This window comes from Bombus pyrosoma, linkage group LG10 (genome assembly GCF_014825855.1).
Source record: "Bombus pyrosoma isolate SC7728 linkage group LG10, ASM1482585v1, whole genome shotgun sequence".
In the NCBI taxonomy this organism is placed as follows: Eukaryota; Metazoa; Arthropoda; class Insecta; order Hymenoptera; family Apidae; genus Bombus; species Bombus pyrosoma.
Genome location: NC_057779.1, coordinates 7,168,648 through 7,189,431, shown reverse-complemented (window position 1 = coordinate 7,189,431; position 20,784 = coordinate 7,168,648). Strand labels below are relative to the sequence as shown.

The following is a 20,784-nucleotide window of genomic DNA, read 5'->3' as shown; positions in this document are numbered from 1 at the left end:
GCGTCCATGATTTACGAAAATCAACTTTTGTAATCCTTATGTGACGTAATATGAATCGTATTTATTTCATATAAATATATTATTATTATTTATTTTAGTCCGTGCCTCTTGGCTTTGGACGAAATTTCGATTTTTACAACACATTATTGCACTTAGCATATTTTTACCTCTAATCTAAAACTAATGCTTACAATCTATATATAAATATATAGATATTGTATATATTATTTATATGATATTTTTTATCAACCGTAAAATATTCAATCAATAAATTAATTTTTAGAAATTAGTATTAGTTAATAACTACTATTAGTAATTTTTAATAATTAGTATTAAATTAGAATCTATTTAATTTATAATTTAATTTATTATGATTATAATTTAAATGACAGTAAGCTATAACTATTTTTATAATGCTAACCTTAGTTAATCCATGAGGTTTATCAATTAAAAATTACTTTATAGTTCAATATATATTTATAATTCAACATCAGATGATTTAATGGATGCATATCTAAATTTATTCTAATTGCACTGTTAACTTCTATTAGATTCTCAACAAATTTACTTCTGAAAATTTCTCTTATTTATATGATATATTTTGTCTTGAAATTGGAACCCGTTCTAAAAATTGTACTAATTCTTTTTCTAACTTTGTCTGTTATTAATATATCGATAACATTTAATAATTGTACGAGATCAATTAATAGAAATTACTTGATTAGTTATATTTAATAATAATTAATAAAATTGTTACAATTTCATAAATAATACATAATGTATTATGAATATAAATACGAAATAAGTTACATATCTTGGAGAAAATACAAAATATATGCATAATATATAAAATAAATATAAAGGTTAACATTTTTTAACTTGGTTCCGTTTTATTATCAATCTGACATGTAACATACATAACAAATAGCGTTAATTATAAGTCGATAGAACATAAGTTAGTGAAGTGATTGAGTTATATATTTCGACACGAATATAATATAAATATTATGCTGGGAGATATGTCTTATCCCGATAATAATAAATAATAACAGTAAGTTATCAATTTTCTATAATAATATATATATTTGCATAAACACTGTATATCGTTTCTATAACACCCCTTCTTTTTTCGTTGCATATTAGAGGGGATGAAGTAAGGTATCTGACGTCAAGAGAGCCATCGCGCGGTGACAAGCTCACGTTACACTCACTCGTTTGAAGATCAGGTACCGACTCGGTGACCGATTTCGCTCGTGGAAGCGCGGGTTTTATCGTTGGCGGATGCCCCCTCGCGATTTTCGACACTCGTCACCAGTTTCGTTCGCGGACGGCAGCCTTGATGCTGGAACGAAGCAATCGTACGGAATTCCTTGCTTGTTCTTCTCAATTGGACTAGACTGGAGCCGACAGGTAGCGTAAAAACAAAATTCGAACATTTCGCTCATTGGAATTATATCACTTTTTTTTACCATTTCAGCGTTCTCTCTTCTTAATCGTTCTTTTTTAAATTACTAACCTCGTCGGTATACGTGAATTCTTTACTCAAGTACCATAGCATTAAATCGTGAATTTCCTTCGACTCGACGAATTCTTGAGTATATTATTATTTGTTATTATTATTCATAATCCTTGCCTTTTGGCTTAGGATAGCTTTCGGTTTACATTCCCTCTTACTTTCCTTATCTCTTAGATATATTTCGTAAATCTCGAATTCTTGAGTATACACGTATACTCATAATAAATAGATTATTGAGTATATTATTTAAAAATGCTTTTCAGTAATTCTAGGATGCCTGTTCATTGATATTTAGGTATAAAAATAAGCTCGATCGCGTTCCGATGTTATGGAGCATTTTTCACGGAAACCGAGGGGGACTTGCTATAATACGGTATTTTTATATGTACATTACCTTGCATAAGTATTTGGACACTACCAAATTATCACAGATATGTAAAGTATGCTTCAAGTGCTACTCTGATCTAATTTTCACTTTTCATTCTATCTCAATAAAAATAAAACAACAATAATCGAAGGCGAATGAAAATAAGTTCTGCAGGGCAGTTATACTTCAGCTAAGTGATTTTAAACGTGTCTTTTCAATGTTGTTCCTTGCCACGTTTTATATAAAAGTTATTTACAAATAAACAATGATAGATCTGACAAAATAATGATAAATAATAAATCTATTATATAGATTTTATGAAGTGTCAACTATACATTGTAGATAAATACGAACCTTGAGTAACGTAGCTAATTCTTTGTTCCAGTTTAAATTTAGCAGACCATTTGATCGCAGTTATTGCAAGAAGCGTAGAGTTAACAGTAAGGGAACATTCTGCTATTATAACGTTGAAAATATAATAAAAATATCGACTCTTTGATCGGATTGCACCAGCTGTCCAGATATTTATATATGGTAGTGTATAAGTATGATAACATTATTTTTGACAAACTTTATCGTACAAACGATCATTCGATTTACGAATTAGAACGATAACATGCTTTAAGACACAACGAGATAGAAGGGAGAACAGTTGACTCTGTTACACACTGTACACGATACTCAATTAGGATAAAGAATACACGCAATGAGAATAAAACTGAACTGGTAGGAAAACGAAAAATTTTGATCGTGCATTCGCGGCGGAGAGTATCTTCTGTTTCCGGCTACGTCTTCCGGAAACCCGTCAGCGCGGTCGTGCTGGGTAATTTGAACGAGGTTTAACACCAAAAAGAAAAAAAATGTACCGGTGCTCTGCTCAGTAAACAAAAATCGACGAGCAAAGCAAAGATAACGTCTCCACAATAAGTGTTCGCGATTCGATAAGATTGTTCTCCTTGGTCTCTGGTAAAAAAGAAAGTTCTTTGAACCAACGCCGGGCGGGACATTAGAGAAATTGGCTTCCTTTCTTAACAAGTTCTGGTTTAAGGTGTGTGAAAATGCCGGATACTAAGGCAATTGCACAGCTGACAATCACAACGTGAGCGGTTGTTCGTTTCGCGGATCATCCGGGGGATAATGATTACAGAACAGACCTGGAGCATGATGCTGGACAGTGATGTCGCGGGCATCAATGAGTAAGTATTCACCTATGCCGATTTCTATTTTCTTTCTTTTACACGCGACAAACAAAAGAAAAAAAAAAAGAAAAGAAAACAGAAACGAAACTAGAATGAAAAGAAAATATGTACCGTGCAAGAAAGACTTTCAATTGTTTCTTTGTTTAATGCGACACATCATTAACACAATAACACTGTTCGGTAAGTTCCACATTTTGCAGGTGTATCGGCGAGATTTTTTGTGTCTTTTTTCCAATAGTGTAACACACCTTTCGACGTGCTTACACATGCACACACTTGATACTATTTTTCACGAGGACACGATGTTCCTTATTCTTCCTTTTTTTTTGTTTTGATCGCCTGTATGCGGTGGTTTTAATGATACCTGCGATGATGGATCATGATGTACGTGCAAGAATTCACGTGTCTGGATCGATAGTGCTGCGTATTTAAAAATATGTGTGCACTTATTATGATGTATCGTCCATACGTGCTTTGAGGAAACACTATTCTTCGGGTCGTGAGACACGTTTTACGATATATGAATGTTAGTACTAAATATTGTTTTGTATAACATCTTCTATGCGAAGATCGTTTCAGAGAACTTTTTCTGTTTCCACGTATGAAAGAAAAATGATGGAATCAGTTTGGATTTTGTTTTTATACGTATTTTTTTCTTAACTTTATAATTTATGCTTTACACGTGCGACTAATAATTTCAGATCATTTACAGTTCTATTGAAATTTTGAGAATTTGATAATTATCAAAATAATTTCAAAAAGAAGATTTATTTTCTATTTATAAGGAAAAAGATTCTTATTCTTTCATCTTTTGCTATTATTTAATTTGCCCTAAAGCTACCTTCGACTTATTAATATTAAAAGAGTAATTTCTGATCTTTTATTCTTTACTTAACTAATGGCTCCTATTACTTTTTTAGTTATTTATTTATTTTGATTTGTTTTCTTTTTAGTTTTGAACTCGAACATGCATGCACGAGATTCCATTATTTATAAGACACGAAGGATATCTATGTGTGTGAAGGATTAAATTGCACTTTGGATGAATATACATAATTCAAAGCCAGCAACTTTTTGTTATGTACAGAATATCACAATGAAGAAATGTGAAATTATTTTGAACAAAGCTCATTTCGAAGAGAGAGGTTTAATTCAGATATTAGAAATGTAGTCCGTATTTACGGAATTATTATTTTTTATTATCTGTCGGTAATATTTTCCAATCAATAACAATAAACTCATTTTTCATTTTGCGAAGGTCCTTTCATAAAATATTGATTTTTAGAGACAAATTGTTTACATATAAAACAACAAGTATTAATACAAAAAGACAATTGATGTATTATATAATGTAAAAATATTGAACATAACATTAATGATCATGTAAAAATATTTGTTAACAACAAAAGTTGTTTACCTACTTATCGTGACCTGCATAAATGTTTTGCAACTACTTTGTTTATACACGGCTCAATATAATTAGGAGATCGTGTACACTTTGTAAAGTATTCAATTTTTTTCATAGCTACGTAAAATATAAATTCGTATACTTGCATATTTATTTTATAGCAATTTGTAAAATTTTCGAGGTACGCAAATAGTATTTTTGTATTATATCTGCAGATGTTCCTTATTAATTTTTACATTAATTATTATTTATTATATTAAATCCTACATACTTTAACGACGAATTTGGTAAATCTTTACCTAAAGTAAATGGAAATTTCTAACGTAAGGAATTTAATAATTTAAAATATAATATTCCATTTATTTTTAACATTTTATCTATTTTCCAAACTTATTTGGAAAAGAGCAGCTGTTAAGAATACGATCTTCTAATTACTTTGTGCAATGTACAAAAATGTATACATACGCAATGTGCATTTGGTATGTATTCGTGTGTCAACTTCCTAGATGTCCTAGATGTTCTCGCAAGTATTGCTCGTCTGAGAAAATTAATTTCAGATACTTTTTGACATCGATAGGTTGAGTATTTCCCCGAGGAAACAATTATGGATCAAGGCTGTGAAGAAACTAACTTCCGAGAGGCTGGGGAGGGAAGGATTGGCGGCCTGGGAGGACCGGAAATCCAACAACGATCCGGAAGTTCCAGACATCAATGAAACAACCGATCCAACCGAGGATGCGGACATTTCTACCGACCCGGACGTGGCTCTTGCTGATCAGCCTGTTGATGCAGAATCTCAAGCGCAGCGAGGTTCGATTATATTTAATATTAATATAATTAATATAATCGAAGGGCTCGTAACAATATCAGCTAATGGTGCATTCTAGTTATCAGAAGCTACACTCACAATATTATGAAATCGATATTGTAATATATGATCTACGGTTTCGTGTAACACATGCGATATGTTCATAAAAAGTTTCTACGAGTGTTCAAACACTTTCGTGAATCACTGTATGTCTTGATTTAACTTCCTCATTTAATTAGATATAATTCTTTTATGATACATTTACAAATGCGCTCATAGAAACCATGTAATGTGATGAGCATTTTGTTTAAAACTGTTGAAACGGTCTTTTTTATCTCCTGGGAAAAGACAAACATGGACAAAGGAGATATTTCTTAATTTTATTACAAATTTCTCCCGTGTCTTGATCGTCTGGCGAATTATTTAACATGCCACTGTTATTCACACACATGTTATTAATTTATCTGTGCAATACAGCCTTCGGCTATAAATACGAGTGGATATTTTCAGATGTTTTCAAGAAAGGCGTACTCTATAAGGGAATATTTTGTCCATCGCTTTCGAACAGCTTCCACAGCAAACAGCTCGAGACGTCCTACCTTCATTACTCGAATCGTCAACGGCAGAAATCATTGATCATGCTGAATATCGTCGATCTTAGCTTAAAGGTAAACTGATCCTTAAAGAACGAATAACTTGAATCCTACGAAATATATTCTGTATTTTGTTTTTTAATTTCTGTCCCGTACTATGCACCGGGGATACCAGATTATTCTTATGGCGATATGGCTGTGGGAAAGAGACGAGAACAGCGGCGGCCTGATCGAGTCGTTGTCTTGGGCGATCTGCTGTATGATAGCGAACTTGGTGGTTTGCGTTCTTGGCTGGTGGCGGTGTTTCTCCAATAATTATTTATACTGGGCTTCCATATTCACTTGGTTACTGATCAATTCTCAAGGTGATGACACGTACAAACGTCATGTATAATTTTTATCTTTATCTTTTTTTTTTTCTTTCTTTCTTTCCTGAATAGACACATTCTTTTCATAGTTGGATATAATAGTCGACGTACGTATAGTGCTTCACATTGCAATGTTCTAATATACATATACACATATAAATATACGTACGTGCTCTCTTGGGAAGATTGTATCTTCGTTTACCGAATAGAGTTTTGCTCCACTGGCTCGTGCGTTGGCGGTCCAGCGAATTGCTTGAATGTTCAGCGAACCGTAGAGAGAGAGAGAGAGAGAGAGAGAGAGAGAGAAAGAGAGAGACGGTAGAGCAAATTTATACCTAGGCATGGGTTACTATTGATCGGCGATCCTTTGCGTCTATTTAAGATTAACGAAACGATCGTTATGTTTCCATAAATGGGTCTACAATCGAGAGTGTCTTTATGTTATCTGCACACCTCCTGTCAATTGCAGGTTTTATAGGAGCTGGTCTAGATTTCTCTAGTCAACAACGTCTTATGTGGTACATTTTGTTTGTCGTATATGCGCCGTATGCCATGCTGCCGTTACCTTTGAGATGGTGTGTCCTTGCCGGTTACGGGACAGCTTTAACTCACATGGTGATGGCGGGAATAACTTTATTACGAGATCCCACATATGTAAGAATCCTTGGTCTACATTTTAGTTTCTACAAGTTAACGCCTCCTACCCATTTCACTTATATAATACTCTTCCGTCAACTTTTTCTTTCTTAGCGCAATCCCAAGTACGCTTCGCAGCTTTCTTTTCGTTAAAGTACGTTTAATTTTGCAATTGCAGCTGCATGATGTCACGTGCATAGTTCGAATGCTAACAACCAACGTCCTTCTTTATCTTGCAATGAATCTAGCTGGCATGTACACTAAGTATTTGACAGACAGAGGACAGAGACAGGCTTTCCTGGAAACGCATAGATCCATGGAAACCCGGCAACGAACTCAAAACGAGAATAATCGACAAGAGAAGTTGCTCCTTTCCGGTGAGACATGCTTTAAATTCGTTAATCAAATTCATGAATGATTCCTAGCGCTGTGGTTTATTTTACAGTCGACTTAGTTTACAGCTTTGTTCAGAATTTAATTTAATATTTTGTTCAACAGTTTGGCAAGATTTATTGCAGTTCAAAATGCAATATATGTATCATCCTTTCAACAATTTTATAATGTTAATTAATCTATTAGTTTACAGGAGTATTACCAAATTAAATAGAATTAGATTGACATTTTGTTGCAAGATCGATATTAAATTGAACTCGTTGTTTCACGATTGTTCACACAATTAACACGAACATAAGTTAGAGAGTATATATATATATATGTATCATAAATGTATGTGGACTGTGTAATTACGTATCGATGCAAAATACGTACGACATGTATTTAAGTATATTTATATATATGTCGAACATGTCAAACGTAGTCTATAAAAACGCATGGGGTTGCGCCGTAGGCATGGGGTTCGTCAGCGCGTGTAACTTGCTCAGCCGAGTGTCAAAAAGGGTCACTAGACACTTTCACCCGATTGCGCCAGATATGTTTTACCGATAGCCTAGCAGTACTTTGCTTTTACGTATTATCGATCTTTCGACGATTATTTGTTTAGGAAGTATAAGTAAAATACAATCAAATAAAATAGAATAAACATTCCCATCATACTCGTTTGATTAATGGTAGATTATTATATAATTAATTGACGAATGTTTCATTTTGTCTATAGCGTTTTGTATTTTGTCGAATAAAAATTATGGTTTCTAACATGTAATCACGTTTAATGATTGACGAATTTTATTGTAGTTTTACCAGATTTCGTGGCTAAGGAAATGATCCGTGATATCGCTCGTGAGACTGCACGAGGTGGAACAATCTCTTTTACACCTAATCAATTTCATAGAATATATATCCATCGCTACGAAAATGTGAGCATACTTTTTGCTGACATCAAAGGTTTCACTGGTATGTAATCACATATTTACGATAGTGAACTGCACTAGTTTACATCTTTATTTAAAAGTTACTTTTGTATAATGTTTACTGTTACAATGGAAATATATGAAAATACAATGGAAAAAGAAATATTAATAATAAGTAACTATCTTTTATTTTTAGGTATACCAAATAAAATTTATTTTCTCGAATGAAACTGTGTGATTGTTTATAAAAGTCTATATTTCTTTCTGTATTAGTATTAATTAATTGTCTCTTGTAGTTTGCAGTCATTTCCGTAATTCACGTGTATTAACATCTTTTCAATCAAACTTTTATCTCTATTATTGCTTCGAAGATATCAAAATGGTAAAAATTTTAAATTACGTTATATATATCAACATAAATTTTATTCTTAAACAACATAATTTACATATGTCAATTATTTAAGTGTATTAATTATAATTTTTATTTTGTACATTAATTTCTAATAGCACACACAACGTATATTATAAGATATTAGATATATGTAGTAATTCTTAAAGTACTCTTAAAAAGTTTCAAATTTAATCTATGATATTCGTCTTTATCACAAAGCTTTGGCCAGCCAATGTAGTGCTCAAGAGCTCGTTAAAGTGTTAAACGACTTGTTCGCTCGTTTCGACAAGCTCTCTGCAGAAAATCATTGCTTACGTATTAAATTACTTGGGGATTGTTATTATTGCGTTTGCGGACTACCGACTCCTCGGAGCGACCATGCTCATTGCTGCGTCGAAATGGGTTTGCACATGATTAAAGCAATAAGAGATGTGCGGTATACAACAAAGGTAACTAAATTCTGTATAATCTAAAATAATCAAACAATAATTTAAGACATACTATAAGTTAGTAAATTTGAAAGACATAATTTTAACTGTTACAATGCGTATGTGGAATACGCAAATTTCCTTTAAAATTGATTATAAGCTGCAATTTAACAATACAATTGAATTTTGCAATATTTCGAAAATGCGTAATCTAAGAAAAATTGTTCTTCATTTAGGTTGACCTAAATATGAGAATAGGAATTCATAGTGGCTCGGTACTGTGTGGCGTACTTGGACTTCGAAAATGGCAATTCGATGTCTGGTCTTACGATGTAACACTGGCTAATCATCTTGAAAGTGGAGGCATACCAGGGTAAAACTTACTGTGTATCTCTCATTGGATTTAACAAAAGGAGTACATACAAGGAAAATATGATAAGTCTATATTTGTTGCTTTTCTGATTTTTATATCATTTGGAACCTAAAAGAGAGTACTTCCAACTCCGATACTCTAAAACTTTAAGTTTCTAACATTCTGAAACTCTGAAACTCCCTTGTGTAATATTTACCGTTGCATAATGAATTGTGCGAGAACGTTAATAAAGTAAATAGCCGCAGTGATACAAGGAAAACGTAATATTTCAGGAGAGTACATATTTCGGAGGATACTTTGAACTGTTTAAATGACGTGTACGAAGTGGAGCCAGGAAACGGAACCGAAAGGGACAATTACTTAAAAGAGAGAAATGTGGTAACGTACTTAATCAAACAGGTGGAACCCTTGAGATGCAGACGTCGATATTCTTCACGACCTAAGATATGGACCGAGGAGGATGCGAGTAAAAGTAAAAAGAGCTTCAAATTGAACAATCCATTAGCTGCAAACAGTAGCGCTCCGAACTCTTCCACGGACGACGACATTGGGGTGGACTGGACACCGGAAATACCATTCGAAAACGTTAGTATTTAACGACTATTGGAAATTAGTAACGACTTTAAATCAGGAAACACCTTGAGAATCTAGCGTTAGGTTATTTGTATAGTTGAATACTGCGACGTCAGTCACCAATTTGGAGTCAGAATACCTCGAGGAAGAGAATGGATCCGCGAAAAGTAACAAGGTTGCGTCTGCTACATCCGCCGAGAAATTGAAGACGGCAGGCCTTGAAACTGCAAGTAACAAGCGTATGAGGTTGGCGAACATAAATGCTTGGACTTTGCGTTACAATGACGAAAGCCTGGAATCAAAGGTGAGATCGATATTAATACGTTCTGCGTGTATAAAGTTACTTTTTAATGAGTTCAGTTAAATTAAAAAAAATTGAATTCAATGAAATTCAATTAAACTGAACATTAAATTAATTTCGTTAAATTAGTGATTTTGATGCAGATATTGTTTTACGTGTTCGTAGTTCGGCCAATTGCGCGAGGATATGTTTAAATCCAACATGATTTGTTGCTTCGTCGTATGGATATTCATCGCAATTTGTCAAGCAGTGATATTGCCAGAGTAAGCGACTGGTTTTTCATGACTATGTTTTAATAATAGTCAAGTAATAAACGAATTTATGAATGTTAGAAAAACTAATCATAAAAACTTTGAAAATAAAATACTGATTCGGTTGTTATTGTAGAACAAACAATGAGATAAAGATTATAAAATAAATTAGGATAAAAGATTATAAAATAGGATAATTAACAATGTATTCATTTTGAAATTACATCATCTTCTTTCTACAGCTGTATTATTCTTTTGGGTTCGCTGCTGTTGACGACGCTCATTCTGGTAGCATCCTCAATTCTGGTGATGGCAGAAGAGTTCAAAACTTTGCCAACATATTTGCAACATGCTTCTTCGATGTTGGTTCACAACAAGCAGCATCGAACTATCTTCATATGTAGTGTAATCAGTCTCATGGCTTTAACATCTATAGTCGGTGTCCTGGCGTGTCCAACATCGATTCGACAATATCCTGAAGCTTTGGAGCTCCAGCAGCAGCCATTAGTGAACCCAACACTGCAACCAGAACGACTGGTAGCACCGACTGCTGGTCTCGACCAGTTCATCTTGACGTTTCTGGAAGCGGCCCTTCGCGATGAGCCTTCAGAAGAGCAGAAAGACGTTTCTTCGAAAGAAAATCAAACTGCACTGCATGGTTCTAATAACGTTGATATAGAACTGACAAGAATCCTCAATGACAGGGCCAGTCTGGTGAAAGGTCGAGGAAGAAAAGAGTTTTTCAGGTTCTATAGATACGAACAACGCCACCGACTCGTGTTTGGAAGGCATTATAGAAGATTTGCTTGTAATCGTAGGGACGAAGACGTCGTTTTGAGGAAAATGTCATCAACACCGGAAACGGAAGTTCAAGCGGAACCTATATATTCGTTGGATTACGATGACGACATCGTTTTGGGGACTACCTGTGTACGACCGGAATACATTGTGTTCACATGGATCTTATGCCTGATTGCGTTAGCCTCTGCACTGAAGTTGTATTATTTAGTGAAAACGGCATTGGCCACGATCATCGTGTCCGTTTACGCTGTGCTGATTCTCGTAGTCTGCAAGGACTTTTTTTCGATCCCTGACGAGGAGAAGGATTCGTGAGTCGTGCTTGTCGTCCATGAAAATCTAGTTTATTTTAGATTCTTAGAAACATCACGCTGCTAATTATGCTTTTGCGTTTTCAGAGCGACGATACCTCTCTCGGCACAAATGCTCACGTTTATGTTAGTATTCCTGGTAATGGTTACGTATCATGGTAGATTAGTAGAAGTAACGTCCAGATTAGATTTCCTTTGGAAACAACAAGCTGAAAGGGAGCTAAGTGACATGATTGAATCACGACATAATAACATGCAGTTGTTGAAGAATATCTTACCTGACCACGTAGCTCATCATTTTTTAACACAAGAAAGAGCACCAGAGGTAGAGCAATTTATGTTTCCGGCTTCTTGGTGAATTTCATAAATATTATAATTTCTTTTTTATATTTTGCAGGAATTGTATTCTCAGTCGCGTGACATAGTTGGAGTGATGTTTGCTAGTGTACCGAATTTCACAGAATTCTATTCAGAAGATGTTAATAAAGGAATGGAGTGTATACGTTTACTGAATGAAATCATTGGTAAGATTGGACATATACACTCTGTGCATTTTAATATTTCTAAATTCATCATAAACGCACAAACATCGGTACAAATTAGAGTGACAAATTTGGCGAATCCGCAGATTTAAAAGTATTTGTTGCTTTTAATATAGTTTATAATTCAACGATATGAATTTGAAATATCTTTTTCCAGCTGATTTCGACGAACTTCTGGATGAGAATCGGTTTCATTGCATTGAAAAGATAAAGACAGTCGGAGCAACGTACATGGCAGCTTCTGGTCTCAATCCTTCTCAAAATGTAATTCTATATATGGTTCAAATATCTTTACTCATATTTTGCGAAATGCAATAGTAAACTATTTCCATTGTATTCGTTTTAAAACATTATCCAATATTATTAATTCTTAAATATTTTTTTTTAGGATAATAACAAGGATAACATGGAGCATTTGTGTAGATTAGTGGATTATGCAGTAGCCATGCGACTTCGTCTTGAAGATGTGAATATACACTCGTTTAATAATTTCGACTTAAGAGTGGGTATCAGCTGCGGCCCATTGGTAGGCGGTGTGATCGGTGCTCGAAAGCCTGTATTCGATATTTGGGGCAACACCGTAAACTTGGCTTCCCGCATGGACTCTACAGGTGTTATGGGGAAAATACAAGTCCCGCAGGATATTGCTAGGGTAAATGTGCAGCATGTAGAACGAAAATAATTATTCGCTACGCATACAAATCGTTTATTCAATTTCAAATATTTCAATAGTTTTTGGAATCGAGAGGATATCAAACTCAGAAAAGAGGACTTATTGAAGTTAAAGGGAAAGGGACGATGGAGACGTATTTCGTATTGGGCAAGGGAAGTCTACAACAAGAAGGCACGACTAAGCACACAACAAGATGCCGAAGCCTTGCAGCAGTTGTTTATGGTGTCGTTCAAGCACGTCGCAAGCAAATGCGAGCGCTTAGGAGGACATAAGTATTCTATTCACATCAGCTTTTTTTTTGGTTCGTTGGTGCCTATAGTTATGTACAAACGATTCACCTTCGTCAAATTAGCAACTAACTTGCGAGATAAGACTTAAAATGAATGACTACAGTAACTCTTTTATTTTTGAAGACAGAAGAATATTTTTTAGAGATCGTTTAGTTTAGAGGAAAAGATTTTAGTAAATTTATTTTTCTGTGTATCCTTTTGTCATCTTAAAATCACCATCGTTTTATTACATCATTAATAATTGTCTGTTACATTCCTTAAGAGAGCAAATTTTATTACTAAGATCGTGACTGTTCTAATTTTAAATTTGTGTTTGGTAAACAAATATTTTTTTTTAGATGTTGTATAAAATCTGTTAATCATAGAGTAATTTAATAATGAAATATAATTGACAAAGTGAATAACAAAATAATTTAAATATTCCTGTCTAAAAATATATGTAATATTTCAGTAGAATTAATTAATTAATTGCTAGTTGAAATATTTTTTTTCCTTCTAAATATAAGAGTTATCAGATAATCCATTTTAAGTGACTCATCGACTATTAGAATTCAAAGGACGATGAACACCTGTAGTTAACATACTACCCAATACACTTTCTTTTTTGTCGGAGTGTTGGATAACATGTTAATTAACGTGTTTTGATAATATTTATTATTATTGACCAGTGTAAATTGTAAATTAATTTCGTTTTGTATTTATAATTGTTGACTTTTCTTTGACTCACTTCTTTCTTCTAACAACTCTATAGAAACATAATTTTTACTTCCATTCCATTATTTAAGAATACTTTATGAGTGTAACGATATTATTTATAAAAGATTATAAAGTAGTCTGTGACCCATCTTATTTTATAAATGGATATATTTCAAGAAGTATTTTGAATTAAATATATAAATACTAAAAAGAGGAACATTAATATTTAAGCAAAGTCAGTGATTGAATGCATCAAGGACATTTCAGGAATTTTATGTTCTTCTCATAGTAAAATTCATTAAAAGTTTATATGATTTTCATTTTTTTGAAGAAATCTTAATGACAATATTCTTGTAACAATATGAGTGTCCTTGAAGTATCCTTGAAGCTAAAACCTCCTCGACTTCTTGCTTTAAAATTTTAACAAATTTCACTATCTTTCTCACTGTTACAGTTATTGTGTTTTTAATTCATTGTACTTTTCATTATGTATCTATTTATACCTAGATTAAAATGGACCATTTTATAGAGGATTAAGTTATTTTTCTTAGCTACAAATATAATTACATAAATGTAGCTCTTGTTTCCAGAGAACTGAAATTCCAATGCATCTCTTGCATAGGTGAAAAATAGACTTGGCTAGAATCAGTCGACACCAAAAATAATACCTATCTAAGTGCATTAAGTTTAAAATTTTATATGCTGCTATATGTAGAAATCTTACGATAGACCAGTTTTATGTATTAATGAATTCTTGTACATTCTCCATTTTTTCTGCTTCTATTATATTTCCGTTCTGTATCTATTACAATGAAACAAATTCCAATATCTGTAAATATTAATCCAACATGTAAAGTAAGTAACAACAAATCTGGAAATATATGCAATGATATGTAAAAAATATAAACTAAATTATGGAATGACATTGTTGACACAGTAATAAATAAGTTAAGAGTTAACAAGACTAAAGCAATCAATTCAAACATGTTACACATATCTGTTCTACTTTATAATGAACATGACCAGGAATTGTCACAACGTTTTTGTTAAAGTTGATTCAGTGTGTTTTGAGTCTTGCATGTAGGAAATAAAAAAATCTCGTATAGCAACCACTTCTTTTTTTTGGGAAAAGTCAATTTAATAATAATTGCAGGGCAGCAGCGTTCGTGTTGATAATCATAATGTACAGCACAGTCGAGCTCTGTGTAACTGTATATTACATTATTATGGTAAACACAATATATTTTAATTAACCGTAATAATAATTCATGATAATAATAGTCGTAATGATAATAATAAGGCTAGCTACAGCATGATCTCCCGCATAAAGAGATCACCCGATCCAACTGTACACTTTTACAACGTACTTCATAATAATAATCTAATTACATTAATTATAATTAGGTAATTATTACAATTTCAACCTAATTAAAAGAATGTTCTGCGACACGTAGGAGGGACCGCACGTCTTGACTTTTCGAGAAATTAATGCAAGAGTCTCCATCGTTCATGTTGCCCCGTTTCTTTTGTTCACGATAATTGTACACGCTATTTCGCGTCAAAAATTTGGAAAATCGTCTGTGTACATTGATTTCTCGAAAACGAAGGTATCATTTTTTTCTTTTAAAAAGTTCTTTTCCATTCTTTTTTTTTCATTTTCTCTCTTTTTCAAGTATAAAGGCACTGTACACGTAAACATACAATATACTATAGAAGAGCGCTATAGGCGGTCCAGATGGGTACTATTTTTTAAACAGTTAAAACGTGCCCGTTTAAAAATATCGATACGATCTTCTTTCATTTCTTTCTTGCTTGCTCCTTTTATTTCCTTTTTTTTCTGTTTTATTCTTCTCATTGTTACGATGCTACGCACTTAAAATAGGGAGCGGTTTCCTTCGATTCTAGCTGCATTGGTCAACGCTATATCTTCTTCGACGCTATATATCTTAAACATTAAGGAAAAATATAGATGACTATTATATCAGAATGTGCAGAACTCACGGTAACTATTTGGGAGGAAATAATTGGTCAATGCGATCAGAAGTTAAGAAAACGCTCCGGTTTAAAGGTGGGATTTGTTTATCACAATTTGGCAGTGAACGTTCTCACGTTTAAAATACAGTTTTACAAGTTTTTAAGCTACGTGAATCGTTATCATCATCCTCATCATCTTCTTTTCTTTCCTTTTTTCTTTCTTTCTTTCTTTCTGCTATGGTTTGCTACTTTTCACTTTACAGACATTACAGAATTCGAAAATATTACTTTTTACCCGCTATTGTTCAGAAAAAATAAATCTTCTTTTTTATGCCTGTTCGTTAACATTCCAACCATTCCGTAAGCATAGAACTCAAACTCTTCGTACACTGTTTAGCGAAAATATGTTTCAATATGTGTGCTCCTTAATTTTCTGGCTTGTCTTCTTTCATTTTCCTCTGCTTTTCGAAGTACGCAATTTTGTATGTGCGCCACTTTTCTGCATTTTAAGTAATTGTCCAAGATAACGAATTCAAGGGGATCACTCGATTACTTCTGCTCCTGATAATTATATATGGCGTTTGTGCGCAATACTAAATTGCATAATATTTCTCTAAAAAATCACCAATGTCACGATTATTCCTCGAGTAGTCAGTATCAAAATATGAGACTTTGAAAAATCTGCAATAAGTGCAGGATAAACAATTAAGTGATTATTACAAGAATGTACTTAATATACAATTCTGCCCTCATGTTTTTCTACTGTTCTCCGTTTAAAAAAAAATCAGATATTTACAGTTACTTACAATTCCATTAAATGATAAGTTAATACAACTACTGCTCGAGTTCTTTCTGGCTTTCCCTCTCAGATTTAATTCATAATTCATTGGACAGATGTATCGATACACCATTTAAATTTGATTAAACACAAAAGAAACTATTTAGTATGTCAAGATGTATATATATATATATATATATATATACTGACTAGTGAATGTAAACTTCCTAAGAACCAATTAAATTATAACTAAAACAAAAATGGTATTCGAAAGCTTACATTAACTGGTCGACTATTTCGAGTAATACACTTTATCGGATCTAATATTTCTTTATATTTCTTTTCCCTAACATAAGATATGACATTCTTGCAGGTTGTCATAAAAATCTAGTACATTAAAAAAATGAATTTTCTTTTTTTAGATAAATAACATCTAGCCTTCCTTATCATGTGATGTTTAAAGTGACGATATAATTTAAATTAATATTATTGCAATTCTAATAATAAAGTGCTACTAGAAGTAATACTGCCAATTGTTCAAATTTGTTATACCAGATTTTCAAATCATCCTGCATAATTCCAGCATACTTTTACGAAATATCCAAAAGGGAAAATTGAAGAGAAACCCATCTAAAGAAAAAGATTTTTTCTTATTTCGATCACGTGCCTTTTACGTTCAAAGACATTTACTGCCGTCAGAGTTTACCAATATTTAGCCACAACTTTCCGCTTTTATCCTTTACAAATTATTTCATTTGAATTTCATAAAATTACTTTCCGCTCCATTACAAGTATTTCATTTGTAGGTAAAAAGATACACGTGTGATTGCTAAGAAAAGTACACTTTTCTCAATGTCTTCTTATCTTAAGTCATGTTGTGTATGCAGTTTACCTACGAACGAAACTTCATACTATTCGAAGGATCTAAAACTTTCTAAAATATTAAAGTAACTACTAACAAACTTGAGCTGCCAGTGCTGTGAACCATTTGTAATAAAACCACCGTTAAACAACGCAATCTCAATACATATCGTTGATAAAATTTTAACATATATATATATATATATATATACTCAATACATTTCATTATTACAAATTGTATATATTCCGTAAAAATTATTCTAAACCTTTGAATCATTTGCAATGTAGCATCATTAGATATTATATATATTTAGCATAATGTATTGAGTAAATTTTCTCAGTATTGCCGATTAACATGCATTGGCACATAATAAATGAAAAAAAGAATGAGAAAAAAATAATAAAACCCACATCATGTATATATATATATATACATGATATATATGTGTGTGTGTGGGTTGTTATATATATATATAACAAATATATAATATATATATATATATATATATAACAACTGGAATTAAATAGCGCAATGTCAAGTAATTTCTATACAATGTCGCACACCTTCAGAGAAAATCATCTTCTCAATTTCGAATACGAACTGGTTTAGATTATCCATAGGTCACAGCAAAACAGGCTTAGCGGTGCACGATGGGACCGCTTTCAGTTTGTTCGTTATTAACTATTGAAGCTCTTGAGCCATTCTGTTTCGATTCATTTTACGTTACCTAATCTTATTTTTTACATTAAATATATTTATACATAATTTAATTAATCGTTAATCAAAGTTGTCAAGTCAGTTCGAAATATTGGCAGAATTCATTGTCATGTACTGCCAATATTACATGCATTGAGATCATTTGAGTGCATGGATTAAAATACTCTTGGACACGAGCTTTTTCAACCCGGAAAATCTTCATTAATAATCATCGATAGAGCGGGTTAATACATCAGGAAACTAGCATATACCATCGCTGTAAATGATGTAGAAATACACATATATACATGTACAAATGTATATATATGTATACACATATATTGCAATCGAATGGTGCAACATTGAAATTGGTCGCGCGTATAAAAGAAATGCGGTTATCGTTCGTGATTAACTAACTCGGCGGAACTAGTATTTCCTAGGATTTTCAAAAATACATCGTTCTTCGATGATCTTATTACGACCTGTACTATCTACCATTTTTTGCTTTTTTTCTCCATTTTCTCTCTCTTTCTCTCCCTCTCTCTCATGCGTTTGTGAAAATACATCTTTTCGGCGGAACGAGAATTGCATTATTTATACACTTGTGGTAGGTAAGAGTTTTTCTTTTTTTTTTTTGTTTTCTGGCACGTACATTTGGCGTTACAGACACCAATGTGAATTGACGAGACTGAGTTGAAGGTACGCTTCTCCTTTGCTTTAAGATACGATTAACTCATTGTTAGACAGGCAGCGTTTCCCAACTTTTTTCTTAACGTTGATCTGATCTTATATTCCGTCCTTAAGTTCGTTAAAATTGTACTAATATTCTATAATTGTGTTACCTTAAATAATAATTAAAATAAGCCATTAGACTATAGCATTCTATCCTTCATGTACCGAATAGGTTGTAAAAATTGATGGAAGATTTTCTATAATTAAAAATCATTTGAAACAAATTCATTTACAATTAATAAATATTCTTTATCATTGACTTAATTATGATAGAAAAATTCAAATGATTTCAGCACATGATTTCCGATATTTAGAATATCACACGTTTCTCTTTTTATTCTGTTTATGAAAATAAACAAAAAATAAATTGAGAAACGCCGTTTTATGAGCTGATCGCAACACGTTATCGTCCCCTTGTCCTAAAAACGGAGGTTGGTTTATCTTAGAAATTATTATTATAAACAGTATCTTTTACTGTACTAATGTTTTAGAGCCGCTATTTTTTGCTTGACACAATGATTGATTTATTTAAAGCACGATATTCGTCACGAATGTCACTGTACTGTTAACACTTTTTTGTTCAATTTTTTTAATTTGCTGCCATATATTTAATAATTATTTCCTTAATAAATCTCAATCAGATACTGATCTCATTGTCTTCGAGTTTAGTATAAAAACATAATCGTTGCTGCGATTTAAAAAATCGAATCGTCATTGGCAGTAGGACATTCGAAACTGTGCTAATATTCCCATGAATTTCATAAAAATCAATAATCGTTTCAATTCGCTTGCATACAAAAATGTACAAGTATGTTTTTTGAGCAGCTTGGTGATACTTTACAATTGTATCTTAATTCATAATAATAGTTAACGACAGCTTATCCCTCATCATTGTGGACTGTTACAGTGTAATCCTTTAATATATTCACGATTGGCAGTGAACAATTCCGCGATGTTTCTCGATTATAAGAAAATTTTTTCTAACTTTTCTTTTTGTTATTCGTAAAAATTTCGAAACGTGTAATTTATGAACGATATAAAAAAAAAGAGATTTTCTATCGTTTGTGACAAAAATGAATATTGAATGCTTGTTTTGTAGTTACTTGCCATGATATAAAACTGATAAGGAACACGGCCAAGTTTGATAACTATGTCAAGCATTTCTTATTGCAAAGCTTATGCACATTATCATGGTTGTGCCATTAAAGGATTACAAATGATGATATTGAGTAATTTATAAGTAAAACGCAGTCTTCTCTCGTTTACTTAATTTCGATTTTCTATACCCGAGAGCTAGAGCAGTGTTTCGCTGATTTTATATCAATTCAATAGAAAATTTTCCGAATATACGTCTCAATTTGTGTATGTAATCAGTGCTAATTAATTCTAAAAAAAATTTGAAATTTTCAATTGCTTCATATATATAACATGTATTGTGCGTACCTTAAAATTAGCATGGAAATAGATGTTCGACTTATGTAGTTTAACATATAAAATTTTCTGCTCTTCTTCATTTTTTTATAGTAGCTCCCAGGTACTTAAATAATGCTTATTATAAAGATTCTTTTCAAACACAGATATTGTACTATCTAAGTCACTGTAAAGTGCCTAGGAAGTCCAGATATCTGTGTTGCATGTATTCTCAGGAGGATTGGTTAGACTGAACTGATGAGGGAGTTGTTAGAGAAGTGTGTAAAGTAAATCCGTCATAAACGTCCATTAAATCTCGCATTCTGTATTCTTCTAAGCAAACAAACCCTTCTAAAGATGGGGACTGTTTTCGTGCACAATCCATACAATGTACGACGTGTCGTTTCTCCTGTTCTCTTATGAACAAGATGTTAAACACTTCAATCTGGAAGAAAAGCAAAATTTATAATATTAATCAGTACTTATTAAGCTGCTATCAGTAT

The 20,784-nt window shown here is 32.6% G+C and overlaps 2 protein-coding genes across 14 annotated transcripts in view; one reads left to right on the top strand and one right to left on the bottom strand.

The window, feature by feature from the left end:
• The first annotated feature begins 1,179 nt into the window (after nt 1-1,179).
• LOC122571917 (adenylyl cyclase 78C-like) lies at nt 1,180-16,806 on the top strand. Of its 8 annotated transcripts, none has more exons than XM_043736240.1 (20): nt 1,180-1,410; nt 1,478-2,849; nt 2,932-3,079; nt 5,068-5,300; nt 5,809-5,966; nt 6,067-6,256; nt 6,729-6,913; nt 7,074-7,272; nt 8,087-8,245; nt 8,813-9,042; nt 9,258-9,394; nt 9,667-9,979; nt 10,065-10,271; nt 10,434-10,531; nt 10,762-11,628; nt 11,716-11,953; nt 12,026-12,152; nt 12,328-12,434; nt 12,559-12,822; nt 12,903-16,806. In XM_043736240.1, the coding sequence occupies exons 3-20, from the start codon at nt 3,021-3,023 to the stop codon at nt 13,113-13,115; spliced, it is 3,984 nt and encodes a 1,327-aa protein (XP_043592175.1). In that variant the 5' UTR covers nt 1,180-1,410; nt 1,478-2,849; nt 2,932-3,020; the 3' UTR covers nt 13,116-16,806. The 8 variants fall into 8 exon arrangements, with proteins under 8 accessions (XP_043592175.1, XP_043592176.1, XP_043592177.1 ...); XM_043736246.1 differs by lacking the exon at nt 1,478-2,849 and having other exon boundaries at nt 1,181-1,410; nt 3,031-3,079; nt 5,074-5,300; nt 10,762-11,265; nt 11,338-11,628; XM_043736245.1 differs by lacking the exon at nt 1,478-2,849 and having other exon boundaries at nt 1,181-1,410; nt 3,031-3,079; nt 10,762-11,265; nt 11,338-11,628.
• Nucleotides 14,946-20,784, bottom strand: part of LOC122571915 (histone demethylase UTY) — a 143,859-nt gene continuing 138,020 nt past the window's right edge. For all 6 annotated transcript variants that reach the window (XM_043736233.1, XM_043736234.1, XM_043736235.1 and 3 more), the window contains one exon: nt 14,946-20,726. In XM_043736233.1, the coding sequence (XP_043592168.1) occupies nt 20,514-20,726 (213 nt within the window). In that variant the 3' untranslated portion in view covers nt 14,946-20,513. The remainder of the gene's footprint in view (nt 20,727-20,784) is intronic.